General features: G+C 40.2%; 1 protein-coding gene across 1 annotated transcript in view; it reads right to left on the reverse strand.

Annotated features, from left to right (window-relative positions):
* Positions 1–1,218: 1,218 nt before the first annotated feature.
* The window catches only part of FTCDNL1 (formiminotransferase cyclodeaminase N-terminal like), a 29,669-nt gene continuing 6,890 nt past the window's right edge, over positions 1,219–23,997 (reverse strand). Inside the window, 2 exon segments of the mRNA XM_037167537.2 lie at positions 1,219–1,238; positions 6,813–6,998. Coding sequence (XP_037023432.2) covers positions 1,219–1,238; positions 6,813–6,998 — 206 coding nt within the window.

The following is a 23,997-nucleotide window of genomic DNA, read 5'->3' on the forward strand; positions in this document are numbered from 1 at the left end:
ACCACGTGCATAAGGATTGTCCCTTCTTTATTAGAATTTCCAAAGGTGGTCATTCTTGTTAATAAATAAATTCCTTGCCTAAGATAAATTATTGAAGATGGACAAAATTTAGATCTTAAGCCCAGAGCACAAGAGTCTGATAAAGAATACATTCTTCCCAACACTGATGTGCTTAATTTAAAAAATAACCCTATTTTTAAAATGCCTTCAAAGCATACTTAAAAGTTAATTATCTCTTAGAAAAATGAAATTAAACATCAGAAGTAACTTTTCTCTTTTAAATAAGAGAAATAAATTAAAATTAACACAGAATTATCATTTTTCATGTATACCACTGTTATGTGTATTTTAATTCTTCTATCAAACTTTAATTACACAAATTTACTTTGTTTTATTGCTGTACCTTATGTAAGCAGTGAATAAACAGAGACGATAAATCTGAGAAGTTTTCTGACCTAATCAGGTAGTAATTTCCTTCCAGAGGGGTTATGAGGCCATGACCCATTTCTCCCTTGGAAGAAAGGGTGGGAGAGAAGGAGGGTGGGAGGGATGGAGGGAGGAAGAGAGTAAAGGAGGGAAAGAAAACTACTTTCTACCCAAATGCAGGCCTTCCCACCTTCCTCCGTTTGATCTTTCCCAGGCCCAGCATCAGTATGGTGGTCCAAGTACAATGAATCAAACTCTGCATTTAAACCGACTAGTTGCACTGACCTTATTCAAATACTGAATTTGATTCTTTATGCTAATTTAAACTTAGTAAAAATTTTTCAATAAGGAAGATAATTTATTTTATTTTATTTATTTATTTTTAGAGAGAGGGGAAGGGAAGGAGAAAGAGTGGGAGAGAAACATCAATGTGTGGTTGCCTCTCGTGAGTCCCCTGCTGGGAACTGGCCTGCAACCCAGGCATGTGCCCTGACTGGGAATCGAACCGCGATACTCTGATTCGCAGGCCCGCGCTCAATCCACTGAGCTACGCCAGCCAGGGCTCAATAAGGAAGATAATTAATCCCAGCAAATTGTATTTCTAGGTTAAGTGTCGTATAATTAAAGTAGTCCCAATTTTTGCTCTAAAATTAGAAACCCGATGTGGAAGTTTATTTCTCAGTTTGCAGCTCCGCCGGCTCGCGCTGCCTGCAGGTTGGCACCCCCCGCTCTGGCAGCGGCAGAATCCCCTCTCTGCAAAACTCAAATTCCAATCTTACTGCAATGCAACTGTCACAACGCCCTGAAGCAAGCTAAAAACAAGGGAAAAAATCTTTGGTATATCACTTTCCATGTGCTCTTTAATGAAAAATTTATCATTCTAAATATTGGTGTTTACTCCTCATTAAATACGTTTTTTATCAAAAAAGAAAAAAGAAACTGAGATCCAGTTCCTATTATTTCACAGGGAAATACAACAGGCCTGATGTTTTTCTAACAATTCTGTTATTTTCTTGTATGGAAACACTGTATCGTATACTGCACTCTGGCGATTCAGATATTGTAGAGACCTTATGGTGAACTGATAAAGATGTAAACTCTTTATGCCAGATTGTGTAAGCAGGAAAAAAAAAACCCCAAACGCACTTAATTAACATCTGATGTGTAGCTTTTGCGAACAGAAATGCAGTATTTGCGTTTGAGCACTGGCAGTAATGACTATGAACTATGCTATTAATGTCTGGTTTAAAGATGCTTGTGGTAGGACCACGTCTGGAATAACACAAATAAAAAACTGCATTCAGACAAAACAATAGTGAAGAGCCCATTAGAACAATGAAAAAACAGCATGCAGAAAAAACACATGTCCTTTTTTTCCCTTTAGATCAAAATTATTCTTGAAAATAGTTCCAAGTACCATCATCTTCAATCAATTAAAGGTGAAGCGATTTTATGGATTTTCCTCCATAGAAAGAGTCTCATTTCAGTAGGTCAGAAGTTGCTTAGGGACGTCTTTAGAAATCTACTTGTTATGCTACGCTCTTCTTCGGTGCTATATTAAAGAATGCACTAGCAGAGAGCTGAGGTCGTGTTTTGGGATATACGGCATTTTTATATCTGATGAGAGAACTTCGAATTTGTGGATTACATTACGGTTTGAATAAATAGAGAGTCTTGTACACCAGTGTGCAACTCCCTCAGTTAATGTGTTTTTTTACTGAAAACCTGCTGAGCGTCAGGAACCATGCAGGTTGATGGTATAAAAACATGCAGAAGGTTAAAATACGATAAAACCTAGCCTACAAGTGGTCTTTGCTTCAGAGTAACAAAGTCAGCGAGGAATCAGACTTGGAACTCAGGCTCAAAAATATAAGGAGTTATTACACCAAAAGCAATTAGTCATCATTATATATTGGTACTTTAAATTTTTTTAGAACACATACTAAAAAGAAATCATAGCTGAACAAGACATTTGATGACTAAAGCTGTAAAACTCAAATGAAATCGCTAAGCCCCACGCTCCCGTGGAAGGATAAAATGCGGGACTCTTCCACGCACGTGACCAGGTCTATAGGAAGGAAAGTTAAGCGAGGACCATGTGGCACGGGGCTGGGAGTGGCACCCAGCCATCCGAATTCAAATTTTACCTCTTCGGGACATTGCCTTGGCTCAGCCGTTCTGCTAAATGGCTATGATGTTTTCTTGCTCTGCAAGCAATAATGAGCCTCCATTTCTCAACTTTGAAAATCCTTCAGAACGGCTGTAATTTACTGAGAGGAAACTACTGCAGCAGGTACGCGCTAACTCTGCCGCGGAATGAAGCTAGCCCAGGGGCGGAGACTCAGCTAACTCGCCTGCTCCCACATTTTCCGTGGTGGGACAGTGCCCTGCACTAGTTCGGCGCCTAGGTCCTTCGTGTGTCCATTACAGGTTACATATTTAATCACACATGGAGGCTTTCATTTCCCACCATCCCAACTGGATTTACAATCAAACAAAATTGTGAAAATAGGTTCCTTAAAACTTAAAAGACTCATTCTAGAACAGGCTATTATTTTTCAAAGACTAAATAAAAGTTCTGATGTGGAGTAAATTGTATTATTCAGTGTCAGGGAAAGTGCCTGATGATGCTATACGTCTTATTTACAGAGAAGTAGTAGGGGCAGCTTTCAGTAACCCATTTATTTAAGTAACTAAACAGAAGTCCCTGATTCCAAGATGTACCAATTACCTCCATCTATGATTCCTAAAGCACCATATGAAACTATGTGGTTCAAAGCACTGTCCCTGTATTTTTAAACAATGATGCATATAGTATACGCAGACCATTCATATAACATATCAGCCAGCAGTGTTTAAATTATCCCATAAATGTTTAGGGTTTTTAAATATATATGTATAAAGTATTTATTTATAGGTCTAAAAGTATCAACTATTACTGCTTTGCCCTAATTTATGTTCCCCACGAGCTGGCCAACTACAACTTTTAAAAGGAATTTGGTTTAAAAGATTTTGTCTGTTTGGCACTGACTGAGTGTGTTAGTCATTTCTGAGCTCACTTTTTTTTTCTCTTCTATTTATAATATTCGTAGAGAACTTCAAAACAGAAACCTGTTCCCCTATAAATCTGCTTCCTCTCGGGCACTGTGTAGATTAATTTGTCACTGGAAAGTCAGCTGGAAGTGTCCAGTTGATAGCACCAATCATTTCTATTTAATTTTTTCCTTGGGAAAAGAAATAAACAGCAACAATGTGTTGAGGCTTTGCTGTTTTGATGGGAGAAGTGGAAAAACTTGTTGAGAAGCACTGATATAACTAAAAAAAAGCTAGAAAAATATAAAGCCATTAAATTTTAAAATAAGGGAATCCACCATTGTTGGAAACTAAGTGCATTAAAAAATTAGAGGACGAACATTTATATCCTAACGACAGAGGTGTTATAAATTATACCTCAATAGATACTACTTTTAAAATGAAAGCATTTTTAAGGGAGAATTTGTACAAGTAAGGTAACCTAAGATTTGGGGTGATGACGTATCTTAAACTTGAATTCCAATCTGGTTTGTGAAATACTAGAAACAAGTTGTTTATCCACACCCTTATTCACTATTCCACCTTGAAACACTTTGTCTTTCTGTCATTAGCACCTGCTTTGAGCCTATTAGATGAAGGGCCTCTGGATGAACAGTTGCCTAACCTTAGCAACTCTTATAATTTTTATGGTTTTTGCACTAACTAAGGCTCCCACCACTTGTCAGGAGATACTATCCAAAAAGACATGTGCAGAAACAGTACTGCTACTTTTTTCTTCTTATCTTAAATCTCCCATGGAATCCAATTTGAACAGATAGATTGAAACACAGTTTTTATAAAACTGGCCACTGATAAACATTGATAATTATTCTTCATGAGCCCTGGCCAAGTGCCCGGTTAGGGGTGTGTGAGAGGCAACTGGTCGATGTTTCTCTCACACATCAATGTTTCCCTCCCTCTCTTTCTCCCTTCCATCTCCTCTCTCTAAAAATAAATAAATAGAATCTTTAAAACAATAACTGCCCTTCTTCATGAAAGATAATAGAAAATCACAAGCTCAATTTAGAGAAACTGTGAAAATATGTTGGAAGCATTACAGAATTTTAAATGTTTTTCTTATAAATATATGAGAGCAATAAAATATACGCATATGCATTTTACAATATTGAGATAATACTGTTTATGCCACTTTATGTTCTTTGGCCTCGACACTGGCTCCTCCCTCTGCCTGAGAGGCCTGCCTGCATCTCCACCCGGCTAATGGCCTCACACCCCATCTGTGCTCCAAAGCTGCCGTCGCCCCTGAAGCCTGCCTGCCTGGGACTACACCATTTCAAATCTCAATTCGCCCCATCCCAGAACTCGTGATTTCTTTTTTGGCTGTAGCACTTATCATTTTCTAACATGCTGTGTAATTCATTATTTATTAAGCTTGTTATTTATTGTCTGTCTCCTCATCCCCCTATCCAGTAGAATATAAATTCTTTGACAGCATATAAATTCTATTTTGCCCACTGATGATAATGCCTGGTGCATATTAAGTGCTTAACAAATACTTGTTGCATGAATTAACTACAAACTCTCTCTACACTGTATCATATTTTCCATGTCCCTAACAATTCTTCCACGACGTCATGCTAAATTGCTTGCATAACAGTCTTTCATTTAGGTATGCCATAGTTTAGAGCAATCTTGGATGTAGGTCTTTGGATTTCATGACTTGGGATACTTTTTTCCAGCCTCTTCTTGCCTGTAAGGTATCAAGGATACGATTTTTATATAAGGTTCAAGTTCCTCCCAAACACCGACCCATTCATCCTCACAGCGCTGTAACAATGAGAAGTGGGTTGTTTCAGGGTGTGCCTCACCCCACGCGAAAGCCAGCTCAGCTGTAGTCTAACACCACGGTCCTCGTTTCTAATTCCCGCCCACCGACCGTAATCTCGGCCACCTGGCACTGCGCTCTCTGGGTTTGTGGTGTCATCCCTTCAGTCTTTAGTGAGGCTCTAGTTAGAAACCAGGACCTAGATTTCTGAGAGCTTAGTCACAAAACTCACACTTCTACACTTGTGAGACAAACCGTGGGAAAATATATTAGGTTCAAACTGGCAGGGAGCAATCGATTTCTTCCTTTTTTTCCATAACTACATACTGAGACACACTCATAATCACTTTTTTAAATACCTCCTCTCTACAGAGGAGAAAAAGGACGGCCCTTTAGTACTGCGTTTGGCACTTAGTAGACATCATTTCAATTTCACAGTCTCATGAGAGAGGTACAATTCTTATGTCCGTTTCATAGACATGGGAACTGAGGCTTGAAATTAAGGAACTCTCAGAGGTCGCACAGCCAGTAAACAGCAAGGCCAGGATTCAAGCACAGCCTCAAAGCCTGTGCTTTTTTCCATGGCACTACCCTACTCGATTATAGACACCATTTGTTTGAAGGCAGAATTCTGTACCAGAGGTTAGTAACTGAAGGCTTTGGTGCAACTGCAGCCAAGCTGTGCTGTGAGGAAAGGTGTTTCTCATGCCTGCTCCCCTCTTGGGTAAAAATACTTAGCAGTATTTTTGTCACTGCTAAGGTATTCATTAGTAACTACTACCAAAACATTACTGAACACAGTTGAAGTTGTGACCGCTGCAGAAGATAGTTGAGAATGAAAGAATTAAAGCTCAAATAAATGGCACCAGGGTGGTGAAGTGCTGGAAGCAGGGCTGGAGCTTTGGAGAGGGATGCTGCTGCTTTTTCCCGTGTTAAGTCCCCTACACAGGGGAGGCTGGAGGAGCAGAGAGGCTGAACCTGACAAAATCCAGGGGAAGGGAAAAGACCATTCTGGATGTGTGCTTCATCTGTTCTAGAAGCCTGCTGTCTAGAGAAGCTTTTCTCTAGCTGCCTGTAGAACTGATTTCCAGCTGTATGCATCGACTTGACCACACCGGTCAAGTTCTGAGAAACTTTCCTACCAGCTAAAAGTGACCTCTACCCTCAAGTGTCCCCATCACACCCCAGATACAACCTCACACCTGGCACAGCAACAGGCCTCCAGGATCCTACCCCAGGGTCAGGAATGACAGCCATTCTTACCATCGATGGCTATGCTGCAAGGCTCGTTGCGTATCTTGAATATCACTCTGCAAGGGACTTTCATTTAATATCTGAGGAGGGCTTCTAACCTCTCTGGTCAGCTTATGAGGTCACAGGGGGCGTAAGAGCTGAGAGAGAGCCTCACTGAATTCACTATGGAGCCCCAACTATAACCTACATTATACAGGAGGGTTCGACTTAAAGCGATCTCAGGATTCTATGATCAAGTTTAAAAACAAAAACAGAACAAAACTGTACTGAGAACCTGTTAAACCACATCTTCGGGCAGGTGCGGCTCCCAGGTCAGGTTCCAGAGCACCGAAGTCCCTCCTCGTGAACTAGCCCAGCTGCTTCCTTCTCCGGACAAGGGTGCGCTTCTCGGGCAGGTCGGCCTCCCCAAAAACAAACACGCTGCTGCCCGGAACGTGCAGAACCAGACTCTCAGCAGGGCCTGTGGGCAGTGGGAGATTTTAACAAAATTACATTAAAATCATCCCAATATAAGAAAATAAAGCATATAATTTTTTACTGTGGTAAAATATAGTTAACACAAAATTTACCATTTTAACAATTCTACGGGTAAAATTCAGTGGCATTAAGAACATTCCCATCATCTCATCACCACTGAAGCATATAATTCACACTCATTTTATGTATCTAGGTTTGAGCATAATTTATTTTCCTCTGAAGTTAGTCTCATAATAAAAGTTTGTCTTTGTACAAGGAGGTTTAGAATTTCTAAGCCACTACAAATCTAATTTCACAAGGGAAATTACAAATACCTATCTGAAATGTTATTTCCTCGAGTATAAAGAGTACAGTGTACTGTCTCTATTACGAGATACCATTTTGATTTTGCTTGTCTTTTTATCAAATGAGAATAATGAAAAATATTTTACTTTCTTGCTTCATTAGAGGACAAAAATTAAGTTTGATTCCCTCCACCATGAGTTTGTGCAGAAGAGATAATGGAAGAGGAGTGTTGTGAACACACACAGAAGCAGGGACACACGGGTCCAGGGAGGCACTTCGGGCTTTTCAGAATTCAGAACAGGGCAGGCGGCTGGCAAAGGGGAAATAAACTTGGCCCGGACTGAGCGCCGTGGGCCAGACGTTGTGCCAGGTGCTTTCCCTAGTTTATCTAATCTTCATCTCCCCTTCTATTCTATGGGTTAGTTTCTTTTCTTTCTTTTTTCTTTACTTCCTTTACTTTTCTATTCCTCTCTTTATCTTCCTCTTCTTTCCTTTGGTTTTACTGAAGTATTTTAAAGCAGTTTCTGAAACAGTGAATGGGAGGCAAAGGGGTATAAGGGCAGGGGAACAGGTCTAGATATAAAGACAGAAATAATGAACAAAATAAACTAACAAACAAAATAGAACCACAGGCATGGAAACATAGAACAGACTGAAAGGGACCAGAGGGGAGGGGGATAATGGTGGGAAAAAGGGGAAGGGACTGGACAAAGAACATGTATGACTGACCCATGGACATGGACAACAGGGTGGGGATTGAATGGGGGTGGGATGGGCTGAGGAGGGTGAAGGGGGAAAATTGGGACAACTGTAATAGAATAACAATTTTTAAATGATTAAATAATTTAAAAAGAAAGAAAACAATGCGCTGTGTGAACCATTTGCAGATCCAGATTTATATAAGCCCATCATAGAAAGACATTTGCCTGGATTATACCCTGGGTGTTAGATGGTACCAAAGAATTAGCATGTAATTCATGTAATTCTATTTAGTCAGAAGAATACTTACTAGCAAGCTATTTTATTTGTAATATAAATTCCATATTCAAAAGAGCTTGTTTCCATTTTCTTTTATTTTCACAATTAATCTATGCAGCAATCATTCTATGTAATTTCAAATGCTCACATCATGCAAACAAATAGGCCTTTTAAAGAAGATAAAAATTCTGAATACTTCAAGCTCAAGCCTGTGGGAAACGAAGTCCCATCAGTTTTCAGGTAAGCGACATTTAAAGCAACAGCTCTGTGTTCATTTCCTATGAAGCTATGTCTTCCTTCAACAGTGGAGCCAAGCATTTCCCGAGCAGGGACTTTGCGCACTTTCAGTGATTACCAAGAAACTAGAACTACTGAACTAACCCCTGCTTTATAACTGTGCTTTCCCTCCACTGACATTCATTTCTCCCTCTCTTGTGTTTGTGTAGTATTTTACAGCTTTTATTGGCTATAACATCAAATCTAATCTATTTCTATTACATAGTTAATCACGGACTTCTGTTCCTCCATCTAGGTTTCAAGCTCCCTGAACAATTAAGGTTTGTTAAGTTGAATGAATTGAGTTTGGTTCCTGAGCATTCTGCAGATGTCGGGCTCTGCAAACCTGGAATGGCAGTCCCTCCAAAACCTACGAGTGAGAATAAGGGGGTCACTCTGCTAACAAAATGTGGCCTGGGTTTAACACCAGTGGGCGTACAATGTACCTTGGTGAGGAACCATGGGATCAATCTTCCACCATTTTCATCATGTTTTATGCGCTGTCCTCAGAACAGAAGGCCCATCCACAGCCATCAACGGCACCTGTATCGGTGGCTACCTGAGCCCGCGGTGCTGTCAGACAGGACAAACATCTGAATTATCTTGTGCTGGAAGAGTATGATGCTCTATGCCATCTTGAAATAGGCAAAGCATAACTCTGCAGCTTCCTAAATTGTTTTTTATTAAAAGAACAATGCTTTTTAGTTTTTCTTCCACTTTTGACAAGTTTTCCCAACCACTATTTCTAATAGTCCTGATCTTTCTATTTTCACTAGACATTCTGAAAAGGCTGATTTGATGACAATATTTTTAAAATATATTTTAACCTTCATGATTGGCTGACGTTGTTTACTAAACAATGATTTTTAGCCATTTCTATACAGGTATATTTATCATTTTCTGCCAACTTTAGAGTCTTCTATGAGTTTGATTATTCCTCTTTGCAAAAGGAGGAGCAAAGCAATGAGACATTTCCTTGCATGAGAAGAAGTTTAAGCTTCATATTTTTAACTAAATGTTTTTCTCTGAGCCTATAACAGACATAGATGTAGTCAAAATATAGTATTTTATTGAGGATATACAATAAAGTAGTCTGTGAAGACAGTATTTAAGAATCTCCCTTACACTAACACACTTCATGGCGATAGTGGTATTTAATATCCTTTTCCCTTCTGCTTTTATTCCTGTAGGAGCAATTCGGGACTACTGGTGTGAATGGAGTTGACACTTAGCTGTTGAACAGAATTCCATTTCAGCAGCTCAAGGAACATAACTGGTAAGGTAATTTTTGTTACATTTTTCCATGACGGCCAAAATGCACAATTAGGAAAAAACCTCAATCCGTCATTCCCTTTTCTCTACAGCAGAGAAACTGTCCTTCCTCTGGCCCACATACAGTATAAATGTATGGCTTATTTATTTTAAAGCAGAACTCTAATAATACCCGCAAAGAATACCAGATCTTTTCATAATTACATAGCAATCAAAAGAGTATTTTCGAACCTATCACCTCATACTCAATAACAAGTAGAGGTAAAAAAGCACAGAATTTAAAAATTAAACTGAGTGCTAGACTTGAAATCTTACAAGCATCCTCTAGTTTTAGTACAGCTCTCTTAATATAGCCAAGATTTGTGTTTACTTGATTTTTTATTTAGTATTTTTTAATGAGAAGAGGGGAAAAAAAAGATTCTCCACCAGAAGTCACAAAAATCTCTCAGATGGTAAAACAGATAGCCCTAAAAGTTTTTGCCTAAATTCATACATATCCCTAAAATAAAGCTGGCCGATTAATCTCGCTACAGTACTTTGAAAAAGAAGACATGTGAAAATACAGTGTAGTACTGTGATGCTGTACTGCCTCTAATTAAGTGCAGACTGGGAAAAATTTATTCTTAGTTTAGTCTATGAAAGGGGGGTGGTGGAAATTTCTCTTTGCAATTCAAAATTATTTTAAAGATAGAGCATTTCTTTTCCAATGTCTTCATTAAACAGAGTCGTTAAGAATTGTCTCCCAACCATCTCCGAAGAGCAAAAAGCTACCCAGTATTCACCCCATATGCTCAGCTTTGAAGTGTGAAGCTGTGACCATCCCTCTAGTCTCTTAAGCCACCATCAAAGCCATCTCATTACGCCCAGCACTGAGAGTTAGAGCACCGGGCCCTAACCGCTCCAACACAAACACTGCATTAACAAAGCAACCGCAATATTCCTCCCCCACATGGCTAGAACTTGAAGAAATTTTTACCATATGTACTCATGCACGAGACACGAAAATTTATTGTGCTAGAACATTGAGAAGTACATTAAACATGCTGACTAGAACTGGATGTTATTCTAAGGGACTGAAAAAAAAAATAAAACGCAGCTGATCTTTATGAAGAAAGAACAGAAATGTTAGGCCGAAAACCAAGATCAAGTGCACTGCCTAAATTGCATTTCTACTGACACGTTCTGTGGCCTGTTCTTTCTTGAGGTAGCAGAAAACGGTTTAGGGGGGAAACCGAACCCTATAGCACATCACTGGATGCTACTGTTTACTCTGTCACGTTTCATTTCTAAAAGACAAATAAGCTTACAAATAATGATATGCTGACAAAAGCATCTATGATTCAAAAGTAACCAAACTTGCTTAAAAAAAGTCATTTCTTTTTTGTCACTGAGTTGTCAATTTGTCATCAGCATAGTGGTGAAAAATAAAATGCAAAGAAAAAACTTGTTACATATTATGAAATCAAGGTCAGAAGGAAATAAGGATAAGCACTAGATTACTTTTCATGTACAATTAATCTCTAAAAATTAGTTTCAAATATTTGTACCTAATAATTTCATTCCTTTCTTTTGGCTCTAAGGAAATTCTTGCATTTGTGCCCAAGAAAGATTATTCAACAATGGCCCTGGCTGGTGTAGCTCAGTGGATTGAGCACGGGCCTGTGAACCCAGAGGATCGCGGTTCAATTCCCAGTCAGGGCACATGCCTGGGTTGCAGGCCAGTTCCCAGTGGGGGACACACTAGAGGGAACCATACATTGATAACTCTCTCCCTTTCTCCTTTCCTTCCCCTCTAAAGATAAATAAATAAAATATTTAAAAAAGGTAAAATAAAATGAATTTTTAAAAAAAGAATGTTCACTGCTGCATTATTTGTAGTAAGAAAAAGGAGAAACTACTAAACATCTTCAAATAGGGAACTACAAAAAATATAATACACTCACACTGTGATAACTCTATGGCAGTCAAAAGAAATGAACTGGGACCAGATGCAATACCATGAACAGATTTCCAAGATATCTTGCTGAATCAAAAAGTTATGGTCTTACAACATTTATATTATAAATGCATACAAGTAATACTACTCTGGATTTATCAACATATGCATATATTGGGTTGGCCAAAAAGTCTGCATGATTTTTCCATAAAAGACACATTTTTCATTTTCACCAATAACTTTACGATTTGCATATTTTGAGTACATCAGCTATCTCCTGCATGGTAGAATGTTGATTGTTCTCAATTAATGTCTCAATTTGATTACTATCAACTTCAACCGCTTTACCCGACAATGGAGCATCATCCAGCAAGAAATCTCCAGCACAAAACTTCACGAACCACTTTTGACCCAGTCAATCACTCAGAACATATTTTATTCCATCTACAATATTAAATGGCTACACAGAAATTCACCAATTTCAGTAAGTTCTTTTAAATGCACAGATATGACAGCTGTCACAATACAATCTAATGAAATTGTTTTGAATGACATTAAATACAACTAAGCACTGTTAGAGCCATCTTACAGAAAAAAATCAATGAAATCTTTGGCCAACTCAATACATACAAATAAAATTATGGGGAAAATTTTAAATTCAGTGTGAAGCTACTACACTCATACCATAACTTGGCATGGGCTGGCGCAGGAGACCACAAATGGGGAAACAATACAGGTGAACTTGATCCTTCCCTGTAATGCTGGAAAGTAAAAAGAGGGAGAAAGAGAACTAATAAAAACTCCAGGCCAGGTGTAATAAATAAACAATTATGAGAATTCTCTGTTCTACTGCTCTCTTGATGGAAAACTATGAGTAAGTTTCTTATTGTTTCTGTGTCTAGTTTCCAACTACAAAATGAAAAAATTCATCTACCCTCTCTCCTCATATAAATATTAGAATGATGTACCCCCAAATTCTTAATATACCATGTACTTTCATAGAGATATAGGAATCCATGAAAATATATGGTAATTAGTAATTTGGGGTATATCATATATATATTCATAACATTAATCTTCATATCCAATAATCCTAGAATCTTATTATTTCCTTTATGAGGTTTGTCTGAAAAAAGTCCAACCATTGTTAATATAAGGAGAATGGTTTACACAACACCTATGTAAACTGGCAGCCAAGGAGAATGGACTAGGATGCACATGTGTGAACAGTGACAACTTCACTGTACTAGTCACTGAGGGCAGTTGGTGTCATTGAGTGAGCATGTGTACTATGTGGCTGTTGCTTTCAAAATAACTGAGTAGAGCAATGGATCTGCATTAAATTTTGCATCAAGCTTAAACATCCCCCTATGGAAACTGTTCAGGTGATCCAGAAGGCTGCAGCTATGGGCAACTGGTGACTGGCAGCCTCATCACGACAATGCACCCACTCATGCATCACATCTCATGCAGTTTTTTGGCAAAACATCAAATGACCCAGATGACTCAGACCCTCTATAGCCCAGATTTGGTGTCTTGCAACTTCTGGCTTTTCTCAAAACTAAAATCACCTTTGAAAAGGAAGAGATTTCAGACCATCAAGGAGATCAGACTCAGGAAAATAAGACAGGATAACTGATGGCAATTGGAAGAACTGTGTGAAGTCCCAAGGTGCCTAATTTGAAGGAGACTGAGGCATCATTGTCCTGCATACAATTTTTCTTGTATCTTGTATCTTCTTCAATAAATGTCTCTAGACTTCCAGTCAAGATGGTGGCCAAGGCAGACATGGCTTGCCTCTTCACACACCCAGAATAAAATTATAACTAAAATATAGAACAACCATCGCTCAGAACTGATAGAAATTGAGTTGAAAGGAAGTCTGACAACTATGGAATTAAAAAGACCACATCCATCCAGACTGATAAGAGAGGCACAGACACAGAAGAGGTTGGTCCCACATCCGTGTGTGGTAAATAAAAATTCAGGAGGGATATCTCAGAAGCAAGAAGACCCAGCCCCATAGCAGGGCCCCCAGTCCAGGGTTCTGGTGCCAGGAAGATAAGTCCACACAACTTCTGGCTGCAAAACCCAGTGGGGATTAGGTTGGTGGTAGAAACTTATGGAGTCCCAAGCAGTTCCTTTTCAACAATGCACACATGGACTCACCTACTCAGACTCACTCCCTCTGGGCTCCAGCACTGAGGAGGTGGCTTGAAGGGAACCAGTGGCATGCAGGGGCAGGCTGAAATGTCTGGCATCAGAGAGCAGAAGCCATTGTCCCTTTTCTGCCCTCCCCCCCCACAGAGCCCACAGACTAATGCCATTACCTAACATTCCATCAACTTAGCTAATACTGTCTAATCTGCCTTGGAGACCCCCAAAGACTGTGCTCCAAAGACTTATGGGCCCACCCAGGCTGCTTTTCTGTATGAATGTCTGGTTTTGGGTCATGCTTCATAACTTCCTAAATACTCTCAAACAATCAACAGCTGGCCTCAGTGAGCCCCAGGCCCAGAACTAGCAAGCTAGATTCACATCTTGGCCTTGCCTAGAAATTTCCAAGCCCAGCACAAGTAGCAGCCACCTCAGATTGCCTTATAACTCAGGCAGGATGACCCTGGGCAAAACACAGGTGGGGGCTGACCCTGGCCTGTACCACCTGGGAAATCCCAAGAACAGTGCACCCAGTGAACAGCTATAGACCACTTTGTAGCACCACCACCCTGCCCCTGCACAGCTGATCCTCCAAAGAGGGCGCAGTTTGGTGGTCAGTGGTCACAGCCAAACCTTGCGGCTGACTGGCCTGGGTAAATCCCTCCCATTGATCTGCCAATAGCAACTCAGGCTCAACTACAAGAGGAAAGTGTCCTGAGCCCACACAAAGGGTGTACACCTTGAGTACCAAGCTTGGGAGATAGAGGAGGCTGTGCCATTTGATCCTATAGGACACCTACTACATTAGGCTACACTAGCAAGACCTGGAGTCAAAGCAGCTCTAGAAACAAACACAGGGAGGCTGCCAAAATGAGGAGACAAAGAAACATAGCCCAAACAAAAGAGTAGATCAAAACTCAAGAAAAAGAGCTAAATAAAATGGAGATAAGAAATCTATCAGTTGCAGGGTTCAAAACACTGGTTATAAGGATGCTTAAGGAACTTACAGAGGACCTCAGCAGCATTAAAAAGATCCAGTCAGAAACAAAGGATACACTAATTGAAATAAAGAACAATTTACAGGGAAACAACAGTAGAGTGGATGAAGCTGACAATCAAATTAATGATGTGTAACATAAGGAAGCAAAAAACAACCACCAGAACAACAAGAAGAAAAGAAAATTAAAAAAAAAACTAGGGAAGTATAACCAGCCTGTAGGACAACTGTAATCAGTCCAACATTTGCTTCATAGGGGTGCCAAAAGAAGAGCAAGAGCAAGAAGTTGGAAATCTATTTGAAAAAAATAATTTAAAAAAACTTCCCTAATTTGGTGAAGGAAATAGACATACACGTCCAGGAAGCATAGAGTTCCAGACAAGATGAACACAGAGGCCCACTCCAAGATGCATCTTGATTAAAATGCCAAAGATGAAAGATAAAGAGATGGGTTGGCTTGTGGGAGAATGATGAGAGGTGAGGGGATTAAGAAGTACAAATAGGGAGTTACAGAATGGCAATGGGGATGTAAAGTACAGTATAGAAAAAGGAAGAGCTGAAGAACTTACACACATGACCCATGGACGTGAACAAAGGTGGGGGCATTGCCTGAGGAAGTGAGGGTTGATGGGTGGAGGAGGGGCAAAAACTCAGGACAGCTATAGTAGAATTCTCAATAAAATATAACTTAAAAATAAAAATAAATAAATCTCTATTTTTCATAGTATATGACTGGATACCTTCCGGACAGACCTCATAGTACATAAGATATACTATGTTATATATACAAAGTATATATGAAGAGCTTGATCTTTGTAGGGTATATACTAATATAAACACCACTTTGTACAGACATGATATTATTCACTTGGAGAATTATACTTCCCTGGGTGACCTAGCACAATTAACACATTGTATTCAATCCCTTGTTTAATTCTATCCTATGGTGCTAATTGTTTGAGGTGCAGAAGTCATGGCCCCAGCTTCCTACAGGGAGGTACTCTATTATGCTTCACTGACAGCTACAATAGCACCTACTATATGGAAACATGCACAGATACCTCTTCATTTATCTTCCCAATATTCCTCTGAATATATACTGGCATACTATGTATTATTTTTCAAATCAAGAAGCAATAGGGAGGAGCTGTCTGCTATAGAACTTAGAATTTTAGAGCTGAAAGCACTTCAGAGCTCCCCTGCACAAGTGGTTTTCAAACATCTTGTCATGTAATCCCTTCCTTAAATAGCACCTTATTGAAAGCACCTTGAAAATATAAAAGAAAGCGGAGTGATCCCCTCCCTTTATGGTGGAAGGGAATAGCCTGGTCCCCAGTCAGCACCCTCCTCCGTAAGGCCTCAGAGAATCACTAAAATGAGTGACTGCTGTTCTCTGGTGGGAGGCAGAGAACTGGGGACTCCACACACAGATGGTTACTTCTCGTAACCATCTTCACAGGATGATAGCATTCCCCACTGTGCAAATACAAAAACAAGAAAAACTGTAAAGGAGACTAATTATTTTTCTTAAAGTCAGCTAGCAATTAAAGGGCAGATCTGGAATATGAACTCGGGTTTATTTACCTCCAAAATGTTTATTTTTCCCACTTACCACTTGGCTTCCCTGCTAGCCATTTACGTGATATAATTGTTTAGTTCATGCTGATCAGTAACTAATGAGCACATATATACATAAGTAATGAGTGGGCAGGATTAGGATTGGGCCTTTCACTTTCATATAGTGCTCCCCTTTTGTAAGGACCTCACATTCTCTTTTAAAGGGGCTATTAGAAAGCTGGAGCTTCCCCAAAGAGTAGGTCAGATAGGACATAGCAAAGCATTGGGGACAGCCACAAGTTCTTTCACCAGCCAATGCATCAGCAATGTCCAAATAGTCTTCAGCATAAAGCCCACTCCTCACAACAATGAAGAGTTAACTTAACCCTTCCACCCAATCGGTGCACCCCAAATGGTACACAGATAGTGTGCATGAGCTAGTTTGGGCTCCTTGTGTATGTTCAGCAACCACGCATCTTTCCGGCCACTGGCCACGGACAACACTCAACCACCTCTCAGTGGTCTCAAGCCTCACCCACTCAAACAGGTCAAGTCCTGCCATGCCTCTTTCTGAGGGTCCTCTCTTCCTCGTCACCTCTCAGTGGACGTCCACACACCCCATGCCCACCTCATTAAATATCCTTTCACAGAAAAAATGTTTATTGGCCACTACGGACATTCCTCCCACATAGAAAGAGTTCTGCTGGTCTTGCTGGCAGTTTCGGGTTAAATTGTGTCCCCTCCCCCCAACCCCCACCGAACTTGTATGTTGAAGTCATAGCCCCCAGGCTGTTTGTACACTCGGCCTCCACTAGAGAACTTCCTAACGTGACTTTATTTGGGAAGAGGGTCATGGCAGATACTGTTTAAGATAAGGTCATATGGGAGTGAGGTAGAGCCCTAACCCAATTTGACTGGTGTCCTCATGAAAAGGGGAAATTTGGACACAAACAGTGTACAGGGAGAATGCCATGTGAACATAGTGACTTTTATAAGAAGCCCAAATGGAACAGGTCCTTCCCTCACAGGCCTCAGAGGGACCAACGCTGCTGACACTCTGATCTTAGACTTCACATCTCCAGAACTCTGTTTGTATATAAATGTCTCTTTAAACCATCTAATCTGTGGCACTTGGTTACTGCAATTCAAATGAATGCCTTGCTCCCTCCCAGCATTCATGCCGGGATGGGAAGTTTGGCAGAGAAGCTGCGTTTGCACAGGCCTTCTCTTTCTTCCTTCTTAGGGGCTGTGAGCAGGAAGTACTTTCCGGTCTAGCCCTCCAGCCACGAGCTCTTCAGCTTAGTGCTGCCCGTGACTGGCAGGATAAGCCTGTCTACTGTCCAGTTGGAGAAGCTCAGCTGTCTATTGTAGTTTCATCAGTAATAAAGTTAGTATGAGGGGGAACCCAAAAATGGAATTTATTATTAAAAATTGTGTATTTATTCTCACATGTTTAAACTTCAGTCATCTTCAAAATACTCTCCATTTGATGCAACACACTGATCAAGATGTTTTTCTCACTGTTCAAAATAGTCTGAACTTGTAGATTTTCATGCCTTTTAGTGCTTCTGCCATTTTTTGTTTTACCTCTTCCACATCAGCAAAATATTTCCCTTTGAGGCCTTTTTCCCATGGGGCAAAATGGGGTGAACAGGGATGGTAGGGCACCGGGGTCATGCTGCTTTCGATCAAAAACTGCTAAACATTCAGCATCCCATGGGCTGGTGCACTTGCAAATCACCCATCAAGAAATGGGCAAACGCATTAAGAGTCTCCAAAAAAAATTCACTGAAACCAAACGCAGCCTCTCACAATGATGCCAGCTGGTACGCTGACACAGACGGGTTCCTAGAACACTCATCTAGTGGGGAAGCCACCCTTCAGAAGATAATTCCATTTCGGGGGTCCCCCTCATAAATATCTCCATTTCTCATCTGCCTTTCTCTACTGTTGAATCGGTCCAAAATTTGGGAAAGGAGGAAGTGTAGTACTTTTAGTGGCCCAGTCCCATCTTCCATGGGGCAGGCAGTGAGGCGGCCCCCTTTCTCTGTTCTAGCGCTGGGAGAGAATGCCGCGCCCTGCCTTCCCAAGGCTTCTCCACGCCGTTGGCAAAAATTCAAACATGAACACTGCTACTTCCTCACTCTCACTCTGGCAATTCTGTGCCCCTGAAGGTGGCAGATAACACAGCCTGTCCAGGACACTGTCACACACAGGCTACTGGGGAGAGAAACACCCAACAATTAATGCCTTCAGATGTTATCTCACTATATAGTTCAGTTCATTAAAATTGGAGAATGATTTGTTTCAAATATGTCATTTTAAGGGTCAAACAATAAATACTACTTAATCTATTTAACAAAGGTGTTATAAGCATGTTTTGTCACCCTTCCTGTATGTCTCATGCTCTGGGCTCTGCCCTCCCCAGAGGAGACTGGCAGATGGGCCGGTGGGTGCCCGAGGGTTTGAGAGATCGGGGGCGATGCACTTCATCTCACAGGCCCATCCAGCACCGCTCTGTCATTTCTGCAGAATTTTCTAATTCTAGTGGCCTTGGCGCTGGAAGTCACAACAAATACTAGGAAGTAGGGATAAAAAGAAAAGGGAAGTCAAGAAAATATCACCTAGGTCAGGGTGCCTGGGCTGGAAAAGTTAGCGTGGGATCAGTCGCCTGTTATAAATTCTCTGTTAGGTCCACATTCTCTAAAATAGCATCTGTCATCATAGAGAGGTTGACAAATCAACCTCTTGGGGCTGTAGATAAACACTCAAAATCAGAAACCTATAGCCCCTAAACTCTGAGTGCCCCCAAGGTTCCCTTGCCAGTAAGGAGTGAATGTTAATTAAAGGCTCCTGCTATAATCCCCGGCTTAATCCTAAGCACTCTAAGAAACCCTTTCCCTGGGTGAAGTGGTAGTAGGCAGATGGGCCTCTCAGTTTTTAACTCTGAATCTTGTAAGTGGCTTCTACACTAGGAAAGAATCACAGGACATATACATCCAGGCAGCAAGATTCCATGCACTTCACTTATTCATCCCAATTAAAGATTCTCATAGCACATTTATTCTTGTCAATATTTTCAATACACACTATTCAGTATACATCAAGAGTGAAACAGGGAAGGAGGGGAAACTAATACGAGGATGTGCTATCAAGCTAGTCATTGTTATGAGCAACTGGGGCATGATCCTGCTGGAATGGGCCTTAGAATGATCCATGTTAGGGACACAAGGCAGGAGCATTTATCTTGTTTGGACTTCAGGTGACTGCAGAGCCAAAATAAGAGAAAAGAGTGCAGCTTTTCAGGCATGATTGGGTTCATCTTTAATTGCCTGAAGAATAAGTGGGTGTACTCCAGTTTTCCCATTTGGCCTTTCCCTCCTCATTAGTACCTCAGTCTCCCAGTGGTCAATGCAGTCCTGTTCATTTGTTAAGCCTGTAGCCATGTGCATCTATGAACAACCTGGTAATGCTCCTTCGTAGATAAAATGTACTAAAGCCACTAGAAATTGACCTTAATATCTTAAGTACTCTCCCAATGCACCCACCATCCCTTGTTTTTCCCGCTTTTTATAGGGTGGCAGTATTATATGATTCTCCAACTAAAGGCTGTGTCCTCAAACTGTTAGAATGTGCTTGTAAAATCGGCCGCTGTGTTTATGTTATGGCCGTGAGGGCAGCGCTGAGGCCGGAGAGAACTGTACCAGAACCCAGTACCAAAACTGACTAATCTCAACCAAATCCGAGGCTGTTTCATGTGAATCTCCACAGCAACTGGAGAATCAGAGTAGAAAATTCCTAATGAAAAGTTGTCCCTGATTGCCAGATCAGCCCATGTTTTGACAGACTGTAATAAGGTCATCAAAGGTCTCAAGATTGTCACATAAGTGTTGACATGGTATGAATTTGTCATGGCACATGTCCTCTAAGTCATGAAAATACTGAAAAAAAATCTAACAAGGCTGATAGTTCTAATCAAATTCATTAATGGTTTATATATTTTAAGATAAATCAAAAACTAAAAATCAATCAGGCAGAAGTTCTTTCCTTATACATATAACTAACCTAGCTAGCACTTTATCTTTCTAAATATTGTCAATTTATATAGCACCGTAAATATATTATTTCATTGGATTAATGACATAAAACAAAAAACAAGTTTCCATATCATTTAAAAATGTATAGCTATAGTCCAGACTTTTAAAGATGAATATTATGAATTTACATGTTAGGTAAGCCCATTTTCACTGGCAAATCACAGGGGGAATTTTTAAACACCTTCTGCCCTGACCCCTTTCCCCATTTTCATGCCATCCGTCTATGAAGGTTTGTATGTGAAGGAGAAATGGGCTCATGTTTCAGAGACACTGGTCCCCAAGTGCAAATGCTGAGGAAGGAAGCAGGGGAAACACACAGGATGCACTACGACCCGCAGGGATCCTCCAGGGACTTTGTCTATAGAAGAGTATACAAGTCCAGAAAACGAGACAAAGTATCTTAAAAATTGAGTCAGATGTTGGACAAAAGAATGATGTCCCTATGAATTAACCATTGATTTCAGATTAGGTGAATTCACTGTTCTGGAAGGATCCAAGGACTTAAAAGTCATAAGGAAGAATTAAAGAAGTAGGGACTAAAGAATTAAAGAGTAAGGACAGGAATGTAGATCCCTATGTTACTTTCACGTTTTCCAAAAACCCCAGAAAAAAAGATGGCAAAGAGATACATTTTTTAAAGCATTGACTGATTCAAACAAATAGAGAAGAAAGAGGTCATAGTGTTGGAACTTGAAGAGCAGATATTAAGAGTGGTGGTTACTTCACAGACCCAAGACAGCAGGCGACACAGCAGCAAGCTGACTTTTACCACAGGCACCTGAAAGTCCCCAGAACTGGCACTCACTTCGGGAGGGATGGTAAAGGCACAGATGCAAACAGGGAGACTGGTGGGAGGTCCGTCTGAGCCAAAGTTGGATCTTCCTCCTCCACACAGACAGGAAACTACCCTGCCCCCATGGCCACCGGGGCAGAAGTACAAGAGGTAAAACCCAAGGGATCTGGGTTGGAGGATACTGGGCACGGCTGAGGGCGGGGCGCTTAATGAAAAAAGGGGCATTAAGAGAGTATTTACAAACTACATGCTGAGACTTTTTTAGCCCTCTTCCACAACTTAGCTCCTGCCACACAGCTATGTCTACACTCCAGGCTGAAGTGTCCTTCTCTGGGGAACCTGAACAGCCCAAGAGGAAAAACCAAAAAAATACAGACTTAAGAGGTCCCCAATGAAACAACCCAGTCAGATCAACCTACAGCTCACAAACCCCATCTACACACTCATCTATTCAGCCTCTCGGGTGCCAGCCATGGGTCATCCACCTTTAAAACACAAAAAAGCAGCCTGGGGTTAGGGGCTGGAGAACACACTGTGCCGGAAGAAGATGTCAGAACTTATCCGCTGATACTACATACGTGACGCAAGACCAGGATGTTATCTAAAATAATAAAATAAAAGAAACATTTAGAGAGTAAATGAAAAGCACTTGGAAACAAATACAGAAGAAATGAAAATCTTATTGAAGGTTTGGGTTATAAAGTAGAGAAAATTTGCCAGGAAGTGGTATAAAAAATAAGGTGATGGAAAAAAAGAGAAAATAAATATAGAGAAACAGTACCAGAGTTCCAATATCCAAATAAATGGGGCTTCTAGAAAAAAACTGAGTAAATGAAAGAAATCATCAGTGGAATAATTCAAGAGAATTGTCCAGCTCTGAAGAACAAGAGTTTCAAGGACTCAAAGGGCCACTAAGATTCCAGCACAATGAATGAAAACAGACACCCATACGAAAGAACATCACAGCAATTTCAGAAATGTGGGAACAAAGTGAAGATCTTCCAAGACTCCAGAGAAAAATGGCAGTTCACACACAAAAATCATAAAGGCTTCATAAGTCTCAACAGCAACATAAGAGTAAGAATTCAATGATACAGTGTCTTCAAAATAAAGGTAAACTATTTCTGATCTAGGATTCTATACCTAGCCATCTAATGATTAAATATGAAGGTAGAATAGTGACCTTTTAGACTTGCAAGGGTCAAAAATGTACTCCCCCCCTCTGTGGAAAAAAAAAGTACATCTCTGTACACCAAAGTACACCTTTGGTGTAGCCCAACTACCAGGAGATGGGCTACACCAAAATGGGGGCATAAATTTTAAGATGGAGACAGACAGACAGAGAGATAGAGATCATAGGTTCAGGAACCAGAGAATCCAGCCCAGAGAAAGATAAAGGGGGCGCCTAGGAGATCCCAGGGTGACAGTTATGCTCAACGAATTGAGGATAAACAATCTACTTGGAACAGTTCAGAGAGTTCTAGAAGATATTCTTCAGAAGAAGAAATGTATAGAACACTCAGCACATGGGATGTTGCATCTGAATGCACAGAGAAATTTTAACACAGACTTTGGGGTTAAACCTGTGATAAGCAGATAAAAAACTAAGTAATCATCAAAAAGATAATGATCATCTCCAGAAAAAAAAAGATTTGCCCAAAGGGTAAAATAATAACAGCATTTTAATCATTCATTGTGAATAATGGTTACATAGTCATAATAATGTAACCATTAAGTATTGATCCAAATTTTGATATAACTATCAGGTTGGCCAAAAAGCCTGCTTAGTTTTTTCTGTAAAATAAAAGATACATTTTTCATTTGCACCAATAACTTCATTACTTTTGATATTCTGAGTGTGTCAGCTATCTCCTGCTATTGGCTTCTAGTGGGTAGAGGCCAGAGGTGCTGCTAAACATCTTCCAATGCATAAGACAGCCCCACAGCAAAGAACTATATGGCCAAAAGGTCAATAGTATCAAGAAACTTCATAAAACCGCTCTTCACATGTTCAATCAGTCACGGCACTTTCTCCATACACTGCACTAATCATTTTTTTGTTTCAGTTGTGTTTTTACTTTTCTTCAAGTAATAAAGCATAATATGCCAAAAATGTTGCATATTTTCTTCCATCTTCAATATTATAATGGCTGCATAAAAATTCACCAATTTTGAGTTTTTTTAAATGCATGCTGATTATGACAGCTGTCACATATAATCTAAAAAATTGTTTCAAATGAAGTTAAAGATAACTACACACTACTAGAGCCATAATACAGAAAAAAACTAAATGAACTTTCTGGCCATCCCAATATATGGAGAGAAAGAAGAACTGGGAAGTGAGAGTGTCCGTGTTTGTGTTGGGGATGAGGAGTTGGGTAACAGACAGCTAAGTTCTCATCTTCTGCAATAAGAAGTCAATAGACAATGCCTAAAACTAAAAAACTAAGAAGTTCCATTGCTATTTAGGTATCTGGTGTTGATACTAAATAATAAAATGAAAGAGCTGAAAGTACTTGCCGTACAGGAGGAGGAAACTGAAGCCTGTGTACAGTGAAGGGGAAAGAAAGGTGCAGGAACTTAAAGTTTGAGGGACAAACCCTGCAGAAACCTCGGCTTTCAGCCACGGGCATG

Source organism: Artibeus jamaicensis, unplaced genomic scaffold (assembly GCF_021234435.1).
Source record: "Artibeus jamaicensis isolate MK-2021 breed Jamaican fruit bat unplaced genomic scaffold, CSHL_Jam_final contig_391, whole genome shotgun sequence".
NCBI classification, from domain to species: domain Eukaryota; kingdom Metazoa; phylum Chordata; class Mammalia; order Chiroptera; family Phyllostomidae; genus Artibeus; species Artibeus jamaicensis.